The sequence below is a fragment of the Dendrobates tinctorius genome, unplaced genomic scaffold (assembly GCF_039654945.1).
Source record: "Dendrobates tinctorius isolate UK_male_01 unplaced genomic scaffold, ASM3965494v1 ptg000060l, whole genome shotgun sequence".
Lineage (NCBI taxonomy): Eukaryota > Metazoa > Chordata > Amphibia > Anura > Dendrobatidae > Dendrobates > Dendrobates tinctorius.
Window position 1 is genome coordinate 38931584 of NW_027361728.1, and position 13879 is coordinate 38945462.

At 44.0% G+C, this 13879-nt stretch overlaps 1 protein-coding gene across 2 annotated transcripts in view; it reads right to left on the reverse strand.

Annotated features, from left to right (window-relative positions):
* The window catches only part of CLDN11 (claudin 11), a 92376-nt gene that overhangs the window by 23882 nt on the left and 54615 nt on the right, over nucleotides 1–13879 (reverse strand). Inside the window, exon 3 of one of the 2 annotated variants that reach the window (XM_073578878.1) lies at nucleotides 9732–11980. The exons of the other annotated variant lie outside the window; for it this stretch is intronic. Within the exon in view, the coding sequence (XP_073434979.1) occupies nucleotides 11817–11980 (164 nt within the window). The 3' untranslated portion in view covers nucleotides 9732–11816. Of the gene's footprint in view, nucleotides 1–9731; nucleotides 11981–13879 lie in introns of those variants that run through there. 2 annotated transcript variants of the gene reach the window in all.

Consider the following 13879-nt stretch of genomic DNA (forward strand, 5'->3'; position numbering starts at 1 on the left):
GTTTTTTCTGTCATTAAATGAGGGGTACCAACAATTTTGACCACGTATATACACTCACTGGCCACTTTATTAGGTACACCATGCTAGTAAGGGGTTGGACCCCCTTTTGCCTTCAGAACTGCCTCAATTCTTCGTGGCAGAGATTCAACAAGGTGCTGGAAGCATTCCTCAGAGATTTTGGACCATATTGACATGATGGCATCACACAGTTGGCGCAGATTTGTCGGCTGCACATCCCTGATGCGAATCTCCCGTTCCACCACATCCCAAAGATGCTCTATTGGATTGAGATCTGGTGACTGAGGAGGCCATTTGAGTACAGTAAACTCATTGTCATGTTCAAGAAACCAATCTGAGATGATTCGAGCTTTATGACATGGCGCATTATCCTGCTGAAAGTAGCCATCAGATGTTGGGTACATTGTGGTCATAAAGGGATGGACATGGTCAGCAACAATACTCAGGTAGGCTGTGGCGTTGCAACGATGATCAATTGGTACCAAGGGGCCCAAAGAGTGCCCAGAAAAAATTCCCCACACCATGACACCACCACCACCAGCCTGAACCGTTGATACAAGGCAGGATGGATCCATGCTTTCATGTTGTTTACGCCAAATTCTGACCCTACCATCCGAATGTCGCAGCAGAAATCGAGACTCATCAGACCAGGCAACGTTTTTCCAATCTTCTACTGTCGAATTTCGATGAGCTTGTGCAAATTGTAGCCTCAGTTTCCTGTTCTTAGCTGAGAGGAGTGGTACCCAGTGTGGTCTTCTGCTGCTGTAGCCCATCTGCCTCAAAGTTCGACGCACTGTGCGTTCAGAGATGCTCTTCTGCCTACCTTGGTTGTGACGGGTGGCAATTTGAGTCACTGTTGCCTTTCTATCAGCTCGAACCAGTCTGCCCATTCTCCTCTGACCTCTGGCATCAACATGGCATTTCCGGCCACAGAACTGCCGCTCACTGGATTTTTTTTCTTTTTCGGACCATTCTCTGTAAACCCTAGAGATGGTTGTGCGTGAAAATCCCAGTAGATCAGCAGTTTCTGAAATTCTCAGACCAGCCCTTCTGGCACCAACAATCATGCCACGTTCAAAGGCACTCAAATCACCTTTCTTCCCCATACTGATGCTCGGTTTGAACTGCAGGAGATTGTCTTGACCATGTCTACATGCCTAAATGCACTGAGTTGCCGCCATGTGATTGGCTGATTAGAAATTAAGTCTTAACACACAGTTGGACAGGTGTACCTAATAAAGTGGCCAGTGAGTGTATATATATCTATATATAGATATATATATATATATATATACACACCTCATCCTGGTATATATATATATATATATATATATATATATATACTGTATATATATATATATCTATTGTGACGTAGCAATCACTAGCGGGTTGGGGTGTACTCGCTTGGCAGCGATATAACATGCACACAGTCTATGTGGTTTATTTTCTCCATAAACCATGGAAGCATGAACAAAAGGAAAACAGTCTTACATCAGATGGATGAATCCGCAATGTCCATAGTAGAGCTCCGCTCTCTCAGACCTGTGGGCACACAGGCCGTGCCATGTCCAGCACGTAGGCTCTATAGCCCAAACACATTTTCTTTCTGACCCCGGTCAGCACAACACAGATTCCTGTCCGTTACCTGTTGGTGTCGGCCACACAAGTTCCCAGATACTGGTACCTCTTATCCTCAGAGGTATCCCACAAATATTTCTCACTGACCCCGGTCAGTTTCACTCACGGTTCTCAGTCCGTCCACTATCTCACATACCACTCTGTAGTGTCCAGCATGGACACAGGGAGGTCTGTCCACTCTCACAAACTCCCACACACTCACTGCCAAGTGCTAAAAACACCTCCATTACATAACTTGTAACTACACCCACAGGTGAGGTATGGATCACCTGGGCTGGACACATGGTCATGATCTCACTGCAGGTCCTGCATATATATATATACAGCTCTGGCAAAAATTAAGAGACCACTGCACAGTTTTATAAAAATCTGCTTCTCTACATGTCTGACAGCCATTCCATTCCAGTGTCAGTTGAATTCCAACCAGAGTACACCTCATTCTACTTAATGTGCTTCTGATTAGGTGATCACCTGAACCAAATATTATTTAACGAAGGAAAGTATAAAAAAATCCTGCTGTGGTGTTCACAATCCTCTTTCAATAGGACAAGCTGGATGACAAAACAAGGGCTAGTAATATCCCAAAAGTAATAGAGAAGAAAAAATAACTTTTAACCATGCCAAAGGAGTTGAAAAGTCTTGAGTGAGGAAAAGAAGGGCTCAATTCTGGCTTTACTAGCAGAGAAATACAGTGAGCGTCATGTTGCCTCCATCCTTAAAATTTCTAAAGGCCCCGTCACACTAAACGACGCACCAGTGATCCCGACAACGATACGACCTTGTCAGGATCGCTGGTCCCTAGCTACATGATTGCTGGTGAGCTGCCAAACAGGCAGCTTCACCAGCAATCAGGACCAGCGAGGACGCTGGTATCTAAGGTAAATATCGGGTAACTAAGCGCGCGCATCACTTAGTTAACCGATATTTACCTTGGATACCAGCTCCCAGCGCCAGCACGCAGGTATCCAAGGTACACAGCGGGTAACTAATCTCCAGACCTGAACTCCATTGAAAACCTCTGAAATTTAGTCAAGAGGAAGATGGATAGTCACAAGCCATCAAACAAAGAAGAACTGCTTAAATTTTTGTACCAGGAGTGGCATAAGGTCACCCAAAAGCAGTGTGAAAGACTGGTGGAAAGCATGCCATTCTCATTTTCTGAAAATAAATACAAAATACATACAAAATTTAGTGCTTGGAAATTTTACAGTGTATTCTTAATTTTTGCCAGAGCTCTATATATGTATATATATATACACATATACATATATGTTCTCCCTCTCGTATACAAGCCCCCTCATCCTGGCTCCATTTTGGTGTATATATATCCTCTCTCCTGGCCCCATCCTGGTATATATGTCCCCCATATTTTGAGCCCCATTCCAGTATATATCGCTCATCCTGATATATATCCCCCATCCTGGTGTATATGTGTTTTATTCTGCTTGGGCCTCATCCTGGCTTATATATCCCTTATCCTAGGCCTCATTCTGGTATAGATATCCCCCATCCTGGTATATGTCCTCCCTTCTGCTGCTGTTATTTAATGCATAGAAAAAAAATAAACAGTTCCACTCACCTTCCCTCCTCTCCTCTTCTAAAGCAGTCAGATGACTTCAGCGTGCAAGCGACCGGAATGCATGACGTCACTGCCTCTGATTGGCCGACAAAGTGTATTGCTGCTCATGAATCTAACTGGTCTCTGTGCCACAATATACACTGCTCAAAAAAATAAATGGAACACTTAAACAACAGAATATAACTCCAAGTAAATCAAACTTCTGTGAAATCAAACTGTCCACTTAGGAAACAACACTGATTGACAATCAATTTCACATGCTGTTGTGCAAATGGAATAGACAACAGAAGGAAATTATTGGCAATTATCAAGACACCCTCAATAAAGTAGTGGTTTTGCAGGTGGGGACCATAGACCACAGCTCAGTACCAATGCTTTCTGGCTGATATTTTGGTCACTTTTGAATGTTGGTTGTGCTTTCACACTCGTGGTAGCATGAGATGGACTCTAAAACCCACACAAGTGGCTCAGGTAGTGCAGCTCATCCAGGATGGCACATCAATGCGAGCTGAGGCAAGAAGGTTTGCTGTGTCTGTCAGTGTAGTGTCCAGAGGCTGGACGCGCTACCAGGAGACTGGCCACTGCACCAGGAGACGTGGAGGGGCCAAAGGAGGGCAACAACCCAGCAGCAGGACTGCTACCTCCGCCTTTGTGCAAGGAGGAACAGCAGGAGCACTGCCATAGCCCTGCAAAATGACCTTCGGCAGGCCACAAATGTGCATGTGTCTGCACAAATGGTTAGAAACCGACTCCATGAGGATGGTCTGAGGGCTCGACATCAACAGATGGGGTTGTACTCACAGCCCAACACTGTGCAGGACGCTTGGCATTTGACACAGAACACCAGGATTGGCAAATTCGCCACTGGCGCCTTGTGCTCTTCACAGATGAAAGGAGGTTCACACTGAGCACATGTGACAGACGTGACAGAGTCTGGAGATGCCGTGGAGAGCGATCTGCTGCCTGCAACATCCTTCAGCATGAAAGGTTTGGCAATGGGTCAGTAATGGTGTGGGGTGGCATTTCTTTGGAGGGCCACACAGCCCTCCATCTGCTCACCAGAGGTAGCCTGACTGCCATTAGGTACCGAGATGAGATCCTCAGACCCCTTGTGAGACCATATGCTGGTGCGGTTGGCTCTGGGTTTCTCCTAATGCAGGACAATGCCAGACCTCATGTGGCTGGAGTGTGTCAGCAGTTCCTGCAAGATGAAGGCACTGAAGCTATGGACTGGCCTGCCTGTTCCCCAGGCCTGAATCCAATTGAGCACATCTGGGACATCATTTCTCGCTCCATCCACCAACGTCATGTTGCCCCACAGACTGTCCAGGAGTTGGCGGATGCTTTAGTCCAGGTCTGGGAGGAGATCCCTCAAGAGACCATCTGCCGCCTCATCAGGAGCATGCCCAGGCGTTGTACAGTAGAGAGGTCATACAGACACGGGGAGGCCACACACTTCTCAGCATCTTTTCCTTGTCATGAGGCATTTCCACTGAAGTTGTATCAGCCTTTAATTTGATTTTCCACTTTGATTTTGAGTATCATTCCAAATCCAGACCTCCATGGGATATTCATTTTGATTTACATTGATAATTGTTGTGTTTTATTGTTCTGAACACATTCCACTATGCAATGAATAAAAATTTGCAACTGGAATATTTCATTCAGAGATATCTAGGATGTGGTATTTTAGTGTTCCCTTTATTTTTTTGAGCAGTGTACTTCAGCTGAATGTGCGTCCGAGGACACACATCCAGTTGAAGCTTGTGCTGACGTCGGCAGACCCCACCCACTCGGGTCCGGTTGCAACCGCAGTCATTACGCCTGTGTTTCCCTATAAACAATATATTAATGTTTACTGTAAATATTCTGGAGCATCAATTTTATGCAGTTCCTTAGTTATTACTCCTGGAAATATGTAGGACTCTGTTCCTATGTCCAGCTGTTATCCATTAACTGATCTAGTAACTTAAAAAGGCAGGATCCAATCACAAACAAAACATAAAAAATGAAAAGTGAAAACCAACGTTTTTGTTTTTTAGTTGATTCTCCAAAAGAAAAACGGATCCAATTAAAAATAGATACTTTACTTTTCTTTTTGCATCTGCTTCTATTGTTTTTAAAAGGAACCTGAAGACTTCCCAAGCACCCCAAACCACCACTATGTATTTATTTCTGCCATTATACCCTTTCTAACAAGCCGATTTTATTGTCATATTGATTATTTCATATGTCAGAAATTTACTTTATAACTATGGTGGGGGTGATATGCTAATTAATGGGTGACTGTGCTATATTTATGTACTGATGATGGTTCTGGTGCTGTATTCATGTACTGATGGTGGGTCTTGTGCTGCATTCATGTACTGATTGTGCTTCTGGTGATGTATTAATGTACTGTTGGTGGTGTATTTATGTATTGATGGTGCTTTTGGTTCTGTCTTTATGTACAAATGGTGTTTCTGGCGATGTGTCCATGTACTGATGGTTGTTCTGGTTCTGTAATAATGTACTGATGATGATTATGATGCCGTATTTCTGAACTGATGGTGGTTCTGGTGCTGTACTCATGTACTGTTATTGCTTCTGATTTTGAAAACATGTAGAAAACCATCATTTGTTATATAACGTGATACTTGGCTATGTTAATAAAGTATTGTGTTGTCTGACAAGTCAAGGATTTTAAGGATTACTACACTTGAATTCATGTTAGGAATATTAATTATGAAATCAAGCACTGTAGAATGCCAAATCGTCATTGTGTGTAATATACTCCATTCTCAGGGTCATCACACGACCATTCATATGCGATTTTTATTCAACTAGATTCTATTCCTACTTCTCTCAACAAAACATTGGATTTTTTTTTCAGTTTTTCACTGAACACTGAGAGAATTAAGAAGAGCAGCAACTTGGCATGTGACTGTAAGTATTCAAATTGCATATGAGCGGTCACATGACGAATTATCAAGATGTTTAAGCTGTGTATAGGAGGGTTACCAAATTGAATTTTAACCCCAGGTGCAGGAAAACCTAGATTTAGCTCTGGGTCTCTTCCAAGTGTGATCATAAGAAGAGACCTGTCAATCACTTGGAGCAGCGTGGGAAGTAGTTGGCTACACTAATCACATCTCTGTCTATGGTCCTAGGCAGGACTTTCAAACTAGAAGTCCTCTGAAATGGTGGAGAATATACCTCGGCGAAACTGTGCAGTCAGGCTCTTATTCATGCTGGTTTGGACAGCAAAGTTTTTAAAGACTAAATAGGAAAGTAAATGCTTACTCTATAGCACTATACAGATTTAGCAGGTAGTGTAAAGTTCATGAATGACTAGAGTTGTACTGCAATGTGAGCAATGATTCTTTTGTTATTTTAGTATTTTAAATTAAATTAATTATTGAATGCTTATGGATTTTTCAGGCCCTGCCTCTTATATCTTTAAAATATATTTTGTCATTAAACCTTTTTAGAAACTATATCACCTAAACTATCATCCAAATTGTCTGCATTGTTCAAGAGGCAGCAGGGAATCTCTTTCAGCTTGGCGTGAAAGAAACTTCCTGTATCCAAAGAAAATAATCTGAGAGTTCATTATAACTATAAGTGAATAGATGTCCTAGTGCAGGAAAAATAATGACACCACAGGTGGACCTCTTCTACAGAAGATCTACCTTCTGGAGATAAATACTGGAAAAAGCATACAGTAAATGATATTGAACCATATGGTGCCCACTAGGCATTCTGTGTTTAGATGAGTACTGCTGGGTTTGGAATGAGTTAAAGTGATGCCAGAAGTTTTTTCAGTCAAGATTTAGATTTTTACTATTGATTGTTTTATTTTTAGATGCTTCTTTCTAGTATCATGTTCTCAATGTTTAAAAAAGAACAACTCTGTCGTGTACACCTATACAGTGCAACAAATCCATGTTGATTAAAGTGATTCTAAATCTAGAGGAGTGGGTCAACTTTTTTATTTTTGCGTTAAAGCATCTGAACGATACCTTTATTTCTGGGCAGGATTTACTTTGAGGTATGTATTCAAGAGCTTTTTATTTTTCTTAGTGTAGTCTAGATAGCACAAACAAAAGAAAATAGAATTTCTCTGTGATTTCTTTCTCTTTTTTTTAAGCGACCTAAATGAAATGTATATGTAAAATAAAGGTTGGTATGGTCACGGGGATACCAAATATTGGGGGGATATTATCTTATTTGTATTAATAAATATTATTAAAATTTAATTTATCTATATTTTCCTTTATTTTTATAAAACTTTTTTTGTCATATATATATATATATATATATATATATATATTATTATTATTATTATTATTATTAACATGATGTGTGGTAGGTTGACTCACTCGGCTTCTTAAAGAGGTAGACACAGGAACTATCTCTATTTAAAAAGTCCGGCTGGTTTATTGCAGTCCTTATAAACCACATCACTAGAAAACATAAATACAGCCTTTGTCCTGCACAAGGTACAACAAACAATAACAAGTCCATACAACAGTGCTGGTTAGCCAGCGAGATCGCTAGTGAGATCAGCAATCTTGCCTGCGATCTCGCTACGTGTGACACATAGCGGCGATCGGGCCCCTGCCGCGATGTCGCTGATCGTGCTCGAATGTCCTGGGCCATTTTTTGATCCCTGGTGTCCCGCTGGCAAGCATGTATCGCTGTGTTTGACATGGACAACGAAGAACGACCTCAATACTACAGGTCTGAGAGACAGGGTCCCAACGACCGTCGTATCATTCCGTATCGTTGCTGCGTCGCTGTTGAGGCCTGACTGTTTGAAATCTCACCAGCGACCTCGCAGCGACGCACCAGCGATCCCTACCAGGTCGCATCATTGTCGAGATCGCTGGTGCGTCGCCAAGTGTGATGGTACCCTTAAAGCCCTGTTACACACAGTGATATCGCTGGCGAGATCGCTGATTTTGTGACACATCAGCAATCTCTCCAGCGATATCGCTGTGTGTGACATCCAGCAGCGACCGCCCCCCCCCCCCCCGCTGGGTATCGCTGATCGTTCTGGCTCGTCCTGGGCTGTTTTTTAATTGCTGGTCTCCCGCTGGCCATCGCTGTGTGTGGCAGCGGGAGTCAGTGATCAGCAACGCTGCACGCTGGTATCCAACGTAAACATCGGGTTTCTAAGAGCCGCGCAGTTCTTAGAAACCCGATGTGCACCTTGGAAACCAGCGTCACACTGGTATCCAACGTAAACAGCGGGTTTCTAAGAGTAGCGCGGCTCTTAGAAACCCGCTGTTTAAATTGGATACCAGCGTGACGCTGGTTTCCAAGGTAAACAGCGGGTTTCTAAGAGCTGCGTGGCTCTTAGAAATCAGATGTTTACGTTGGATACCAGCTTGCTCACTGGTCGTGATCGCTGGAGGGGCTGTCTATGTGACAGCTCACCAGCGATCAGCCTAACATGTCCCAGAGATCCCATCCATGTCGGACATCATTATGCGTAACGGGGTCTTTAGAGTCCAGCTACCTAGTCCTTTTAGCAAAGGCATTCAATCCATCAGATATGCAACCACATACAGCCCTATGCGAGAGAATCAGCTCTCAAATTACCAAAGTGAACCACACCCAAGGGTGGAGATATGGTGATTAGTAATCTCTTCCAACTCATCAGCTGCTCACAATCAAATTGTCATGACTGTTAAACCTCTCTCAGCACTTAAAGCCCCGTCTCACATAACGAAATCGTTAGCAAGATCGCTGAAACGTCACAGATTTTGTGACGCAACAGCGACCTCGCCAGCGATCTCGCTACGTGTGACATGTAGCGGCGACCGGCCCCCCGCTGGATATCGCTGATCGTGCTCGAATGTCCCAGGTCTTTTTTGATCGTTGGTGTCCCACTGGCAAGCATGCATCGCTGTGTTTGATGCCGACGAGCGACCTCGTTGGCGACGCAGAACTCATGGACGCAGGCGTGAGTCGTCAGAATAGCTGCTGTGTGACAAGGTCCCAACGACCGCCAAGGTCGTTATACGGATCACCGTATCATTGCTGCGTCGTTGAGTAGATCTGCCTGTTTGACAGCTTACTAGTGACCATGTAGCGACGCACCAGCGATCCTTACCAGGTCGTATCGTTGTTGGGATCGCTGGAACGTCGTTATGTGTAACGGTACCCTTAGTGTGCAGAAGCATTTTCATATGTACTAAAGCAATACTTCAAGTTTTATCTCCCAACCACTATGTGTCAGCCACCTTACAGATGGGACACCTTTGCATGCCAGCATACCACGCCCACTGACAGAAATTTTTACAAGTGCCTGTTAGGGCATACTACACATCTATTTTAGAGATAATACAACAATTCTCCAAATCATAATTAGTCAATGTATGGTGGCGTGAATACCACCTTTTTTACAATTTGCATTGAAGCAGCGACTCATTAGCATATGCATAAAAAACAGAGAAATGGAGTCTGAGCTAGTTTACAAAAATACAAAAAAAATTTTTATTTATCATTGAATATGACATAAAATATGAGTACATGTGTGGGGAGGTTGACCTGACAGAGGAATCTGCTTTTAGTAAAAGGCAGAGGGAATAATTCAGTGTAGAAATAGAGGCACTGAGAAGAGGGAAAAAGGGTGCCATACTGAGTGTGACCATTGGGGGGCACTGGGGAGCACAGAAGAGAGTGGTTACATAACTGCCTCAGGTCAAGTTCACACTCATTGGTCAAAGGTGACTGTCAGGTGCACCAGTGGGCGGAGCTACCTAGGCTGGGAGAAGCTTCCAGAAAGTCCAGTCAGCCAGGGGAGCTCACTAGAAAGGAGGGTTTGCTGTGCAGTAGAGAGCCCTCAGAGAGCACCAGACAGTAGAGACGGACACGGGGGGTGACCAAGGAACACAGAAGCATCAGACGCAGACAGTTTGAACGTAATAGGTACCGGTGTACCTTGAACGGGGAAGCGCTGTGGTGGAAGTGCCTAGGGTAGCCACAGTGTGGAGAACCGCAGAGGACACCACTACAGTGACACAGAGGCATCTAAGGTACCCGGGTCTGTGTGAGGAGGAAAAGTGAACAGTCCTGTATTAAAGTGTGGACATCGGCAAAGCAGACCTGTTGAACCACAGTACTGTCTCAGTCTCCAGTCTGTTTGCGCTAAGAAGTGGGTCACCCCCCAGTTCTGTTGGATCAGCACACCTTCCCCACCTATCAGCATCATCACCAGCATCACCTCCTAATTTGCCTTCCCTCGCCACCCCTACACATGCAAAAAACATCACATCGTAAATCAGTGAGCAGAAAAAGTGAAAGGAATGTAAACACATAACATTTAGTGACTTAAATACTCTAGATCATAGCATGGGTATTCTGCTACCACGATGAGGGCATGTCGGGCAAAAAAGGCTGCTGCTAGTCATGCCAGTTTTCTCTGCACAAATGTAGTCCCAGCAATAAAAAAAAAGACATAGTGCAACCTCCTGAAGTGTTACCATAAAGTTTCGGTGCTTCAAATAGATAGTAAAAAAAACAAAGATTTTAATAGAAGCTGAGGGAATGCTGGATTTTGGGGGCAGGGAAGTTTTTTGTGCAGAGGTACATGTAAATAAAAGGGTACATAGCAAGACAGGCTCAGCAATTAAACTATTGACTGCACACCATACGCAGGTAATTTCCCGTCATGCTGCAGATCGTGGAGGCAGGAAACGCGGACCCCGTCGTATGTTTCGGTATAAGTATCCTTCTTCAGGGAGCGTGGCTTTAACAATCCCATGTTCCCATTTAAATACCCGATTTATTAGTTGGCCAATAGAGTCGCCGTTTCCAAATGGCGCGGCTAAGCGCCAGTGTGTCCCATGTAAGGGCGTCATTTCCGCCCAAAACAAATAGTCACATTGTGCAATACTATCGAGCGGATGTGTCGTCCCTGCCAATGATAGACCTATACGTCACCACCGCCCATCAAGCAGTGGAGCAGGAAACAGAAAGTATCTCCCCTGCCAGAGCTGAGCCGAGACATCACTTACGCCCAAAGAAGGGAGTGACATAGGGCAGCACTATAGAACGGATGTTGTTCCCCTGCCAGTGATAAATCCGCACGTCACTACCGCCCGGGAAGCTAGGTCACGTGGGGCGGCTGGCGCCAAGCCGTCACCAAGCGACCCAGCAAAACCGGAAGAGTAAGGAGGACGCAAAGGGAATAGCCGGCAAGGGGAAGCACACATGTGCAGTGTCATCAAACATAATAAACAAAGAAGCCAGGGTATACAGTACAATTTTAAAAGATAGAAATACCTCAATTTAGACACATATCATGTAGATATACTCAGGAGCCCTCCTTAAGAAGAATATTAACATAATAATAGTACCTTTATATAATGGACATAAATTAATTCTAATAGGGAATAGTGAAGTGAAAAAACATCACAAAAAATGTTCTAATGGGCCATCCTGAATAAGTATATTAATATAGTCACAATATTTATATAATAGCCATAAATGAATACCAAAGAAGCTACAAAGTAGTACCATACAAAAGTATGGCAATGTGTCAGTCCATCACTTGATTTGGGTTAGTCCTTGAAACAGTCAATCTGGACCTTTACTTCATGGTACAGTTGTAATTCGGATAGGAACATTTCCCAATCAACAGGTCCTGACGTCCCGTCCACAAATCTTGATGGAAATAGACCAAATGGAACTGTACATGATCATACTGGGGAAACATCAATGGGATCTCCTGAGCGGAGCTAATACTGTTGGTCACTAGAAAAATCACAATACAAACAATAAATAACAAATAAAAACCAACAAATGTTAAAAGCCGTTTAAAATAGTGGTGAAAATAAGGAGAAGAGAAATCAATGGGTAAGAGGATTTAAGTCCTGCTAGGTTTGCAGCGAAAAAGAGGGGTTAATCCAAGCAAATCACAGTAAAGAGGCGAACCCCTGTGATTCATTTAAGCCCTGTGGGGACATTGTCCCTAAGGTGGTAATCCACCTGCACTCTTTTTGTGCTAATAGGCATTGTATATCTCTGCCTCGTATTCCACTGTGAGCATGCTGGATGCCCCGAACCATGAAAGATTTGGGCTTATATTGATGGAATTCTTTATAATGTTTAGGTATGGTCTTTAGAGTCAAGAGGTCTGTGACAGCAGCTGCTGCCATGATGTCACGTACATGTTCCCTCGTACGGGTTCTGAGCTGATGTGAAGTTAACCCTATGTAAATCTTAGGACAACCACAAGTAGCATAATATATCACCTGTGTTGTAGTACAGGTGATATATTGTCTGATTGAAAATTGTTGAAGTCCATCGGCTGAAGTGAAGGTCTTGGTCCGCATAATGTTTTTGCAGGCCACACAACTTCCACATGGAAAACAACCTTGTGGTGGACCTTTCGAATTAAAGGGTTTTTTGCCCATGGAACATAGTGACTATGTACAAGATCATCAGACAGATTATCGCCTCTTCTGGCCGTCATAAGAGATCTTTCGGGCAAGAGAGTTGCTAAGGATGGATCAGTTTTTAAAATGTTCCAGTGCCGCTGTAGGCATTCCCTCATAGCTGACCATTCTCCGTTATATTTCGAGATAAATCTAACTTGATCATCATCTTTTTTGTTTGTCCTATTCTTAGAGTGTAAAAGGGACATGCGCTGACTCTTCTTTGCCCTCACATATCCATGCTTTACACTTCTATTACTATATCCTTGCACCCTGAATCTGTCTTTAAGATTCGTGGCTTGAGCTTCAAACCTAGGATCCGATGAGCATACCCTTCTCAATCTAAGAAATTGCCCTACTGGGATGGCTCTAACGTCTAACATCTATTTTAGAGCACCGCTCCGGTGTATTTTTTATTTCAGTGCTGGAGTGGTGCCACTAATTTAAAAGGAATCTGTCACCCCATTTTAGCCCTATCAGCTGCGCGCACCGCCATCAGGGGCTTATCTACAGCATTCTGTAATGCTGTAGATAAGCCCCCCGATGTAACCTGAAAGATAAGAAAAACGAGTTAGATTATACTCACCCTGGCGTCCGGTCCGGTCCAATGGGTGTCGAGGTCTGGTCTGGCGCCTCCCATCTTTTAGCGATGACGCCCTCCTCCTTACTTCTGCCGCGGCTCCTGCGCAGGCGTACTATATCTGCCCTATTGAGTGCAGAGCAGAGTACTGCAGTGCGCAGGTCCCGGGAATGGTCAGAGAGGTCTGGCGCCTGCGCACTGCAGTACTTTACTCTGCTCTCAACAGAGCAGATCAGTACTGATGGATATGTATGTGATGTGTTGTTCGAAGGGAACTGTTAATGTGTGATTGGTGAAGATGTGGTGCAGAAGTGGAGTTTTTCAAAGAGAGGGAACTGTGGAAGTTTTGAGGGGAAGAGGCGGAGCTGGGGTGGAACCTGGTTGGGGTCTCAAGGGGGCATGAAAATTTTGCCAGTATGGGGCCTTGAAATTTCTAGTGGCAGCCATGTGAGCAAATTCTGATAGTGGGGCCGTAGCCTAAGGGTGCCGTTACACTTAGCGGCGCACCAGCGATCCCTAGACCTAGTAAGGATCGCTGGTGAGTCGCTAAATGGTTGCTAGTAAGCTTTCAAACAGTCAGATTTACCCAACGACGCAGCAATGATCCAGCGATCCGTATAATGACCTCGGCGTTCG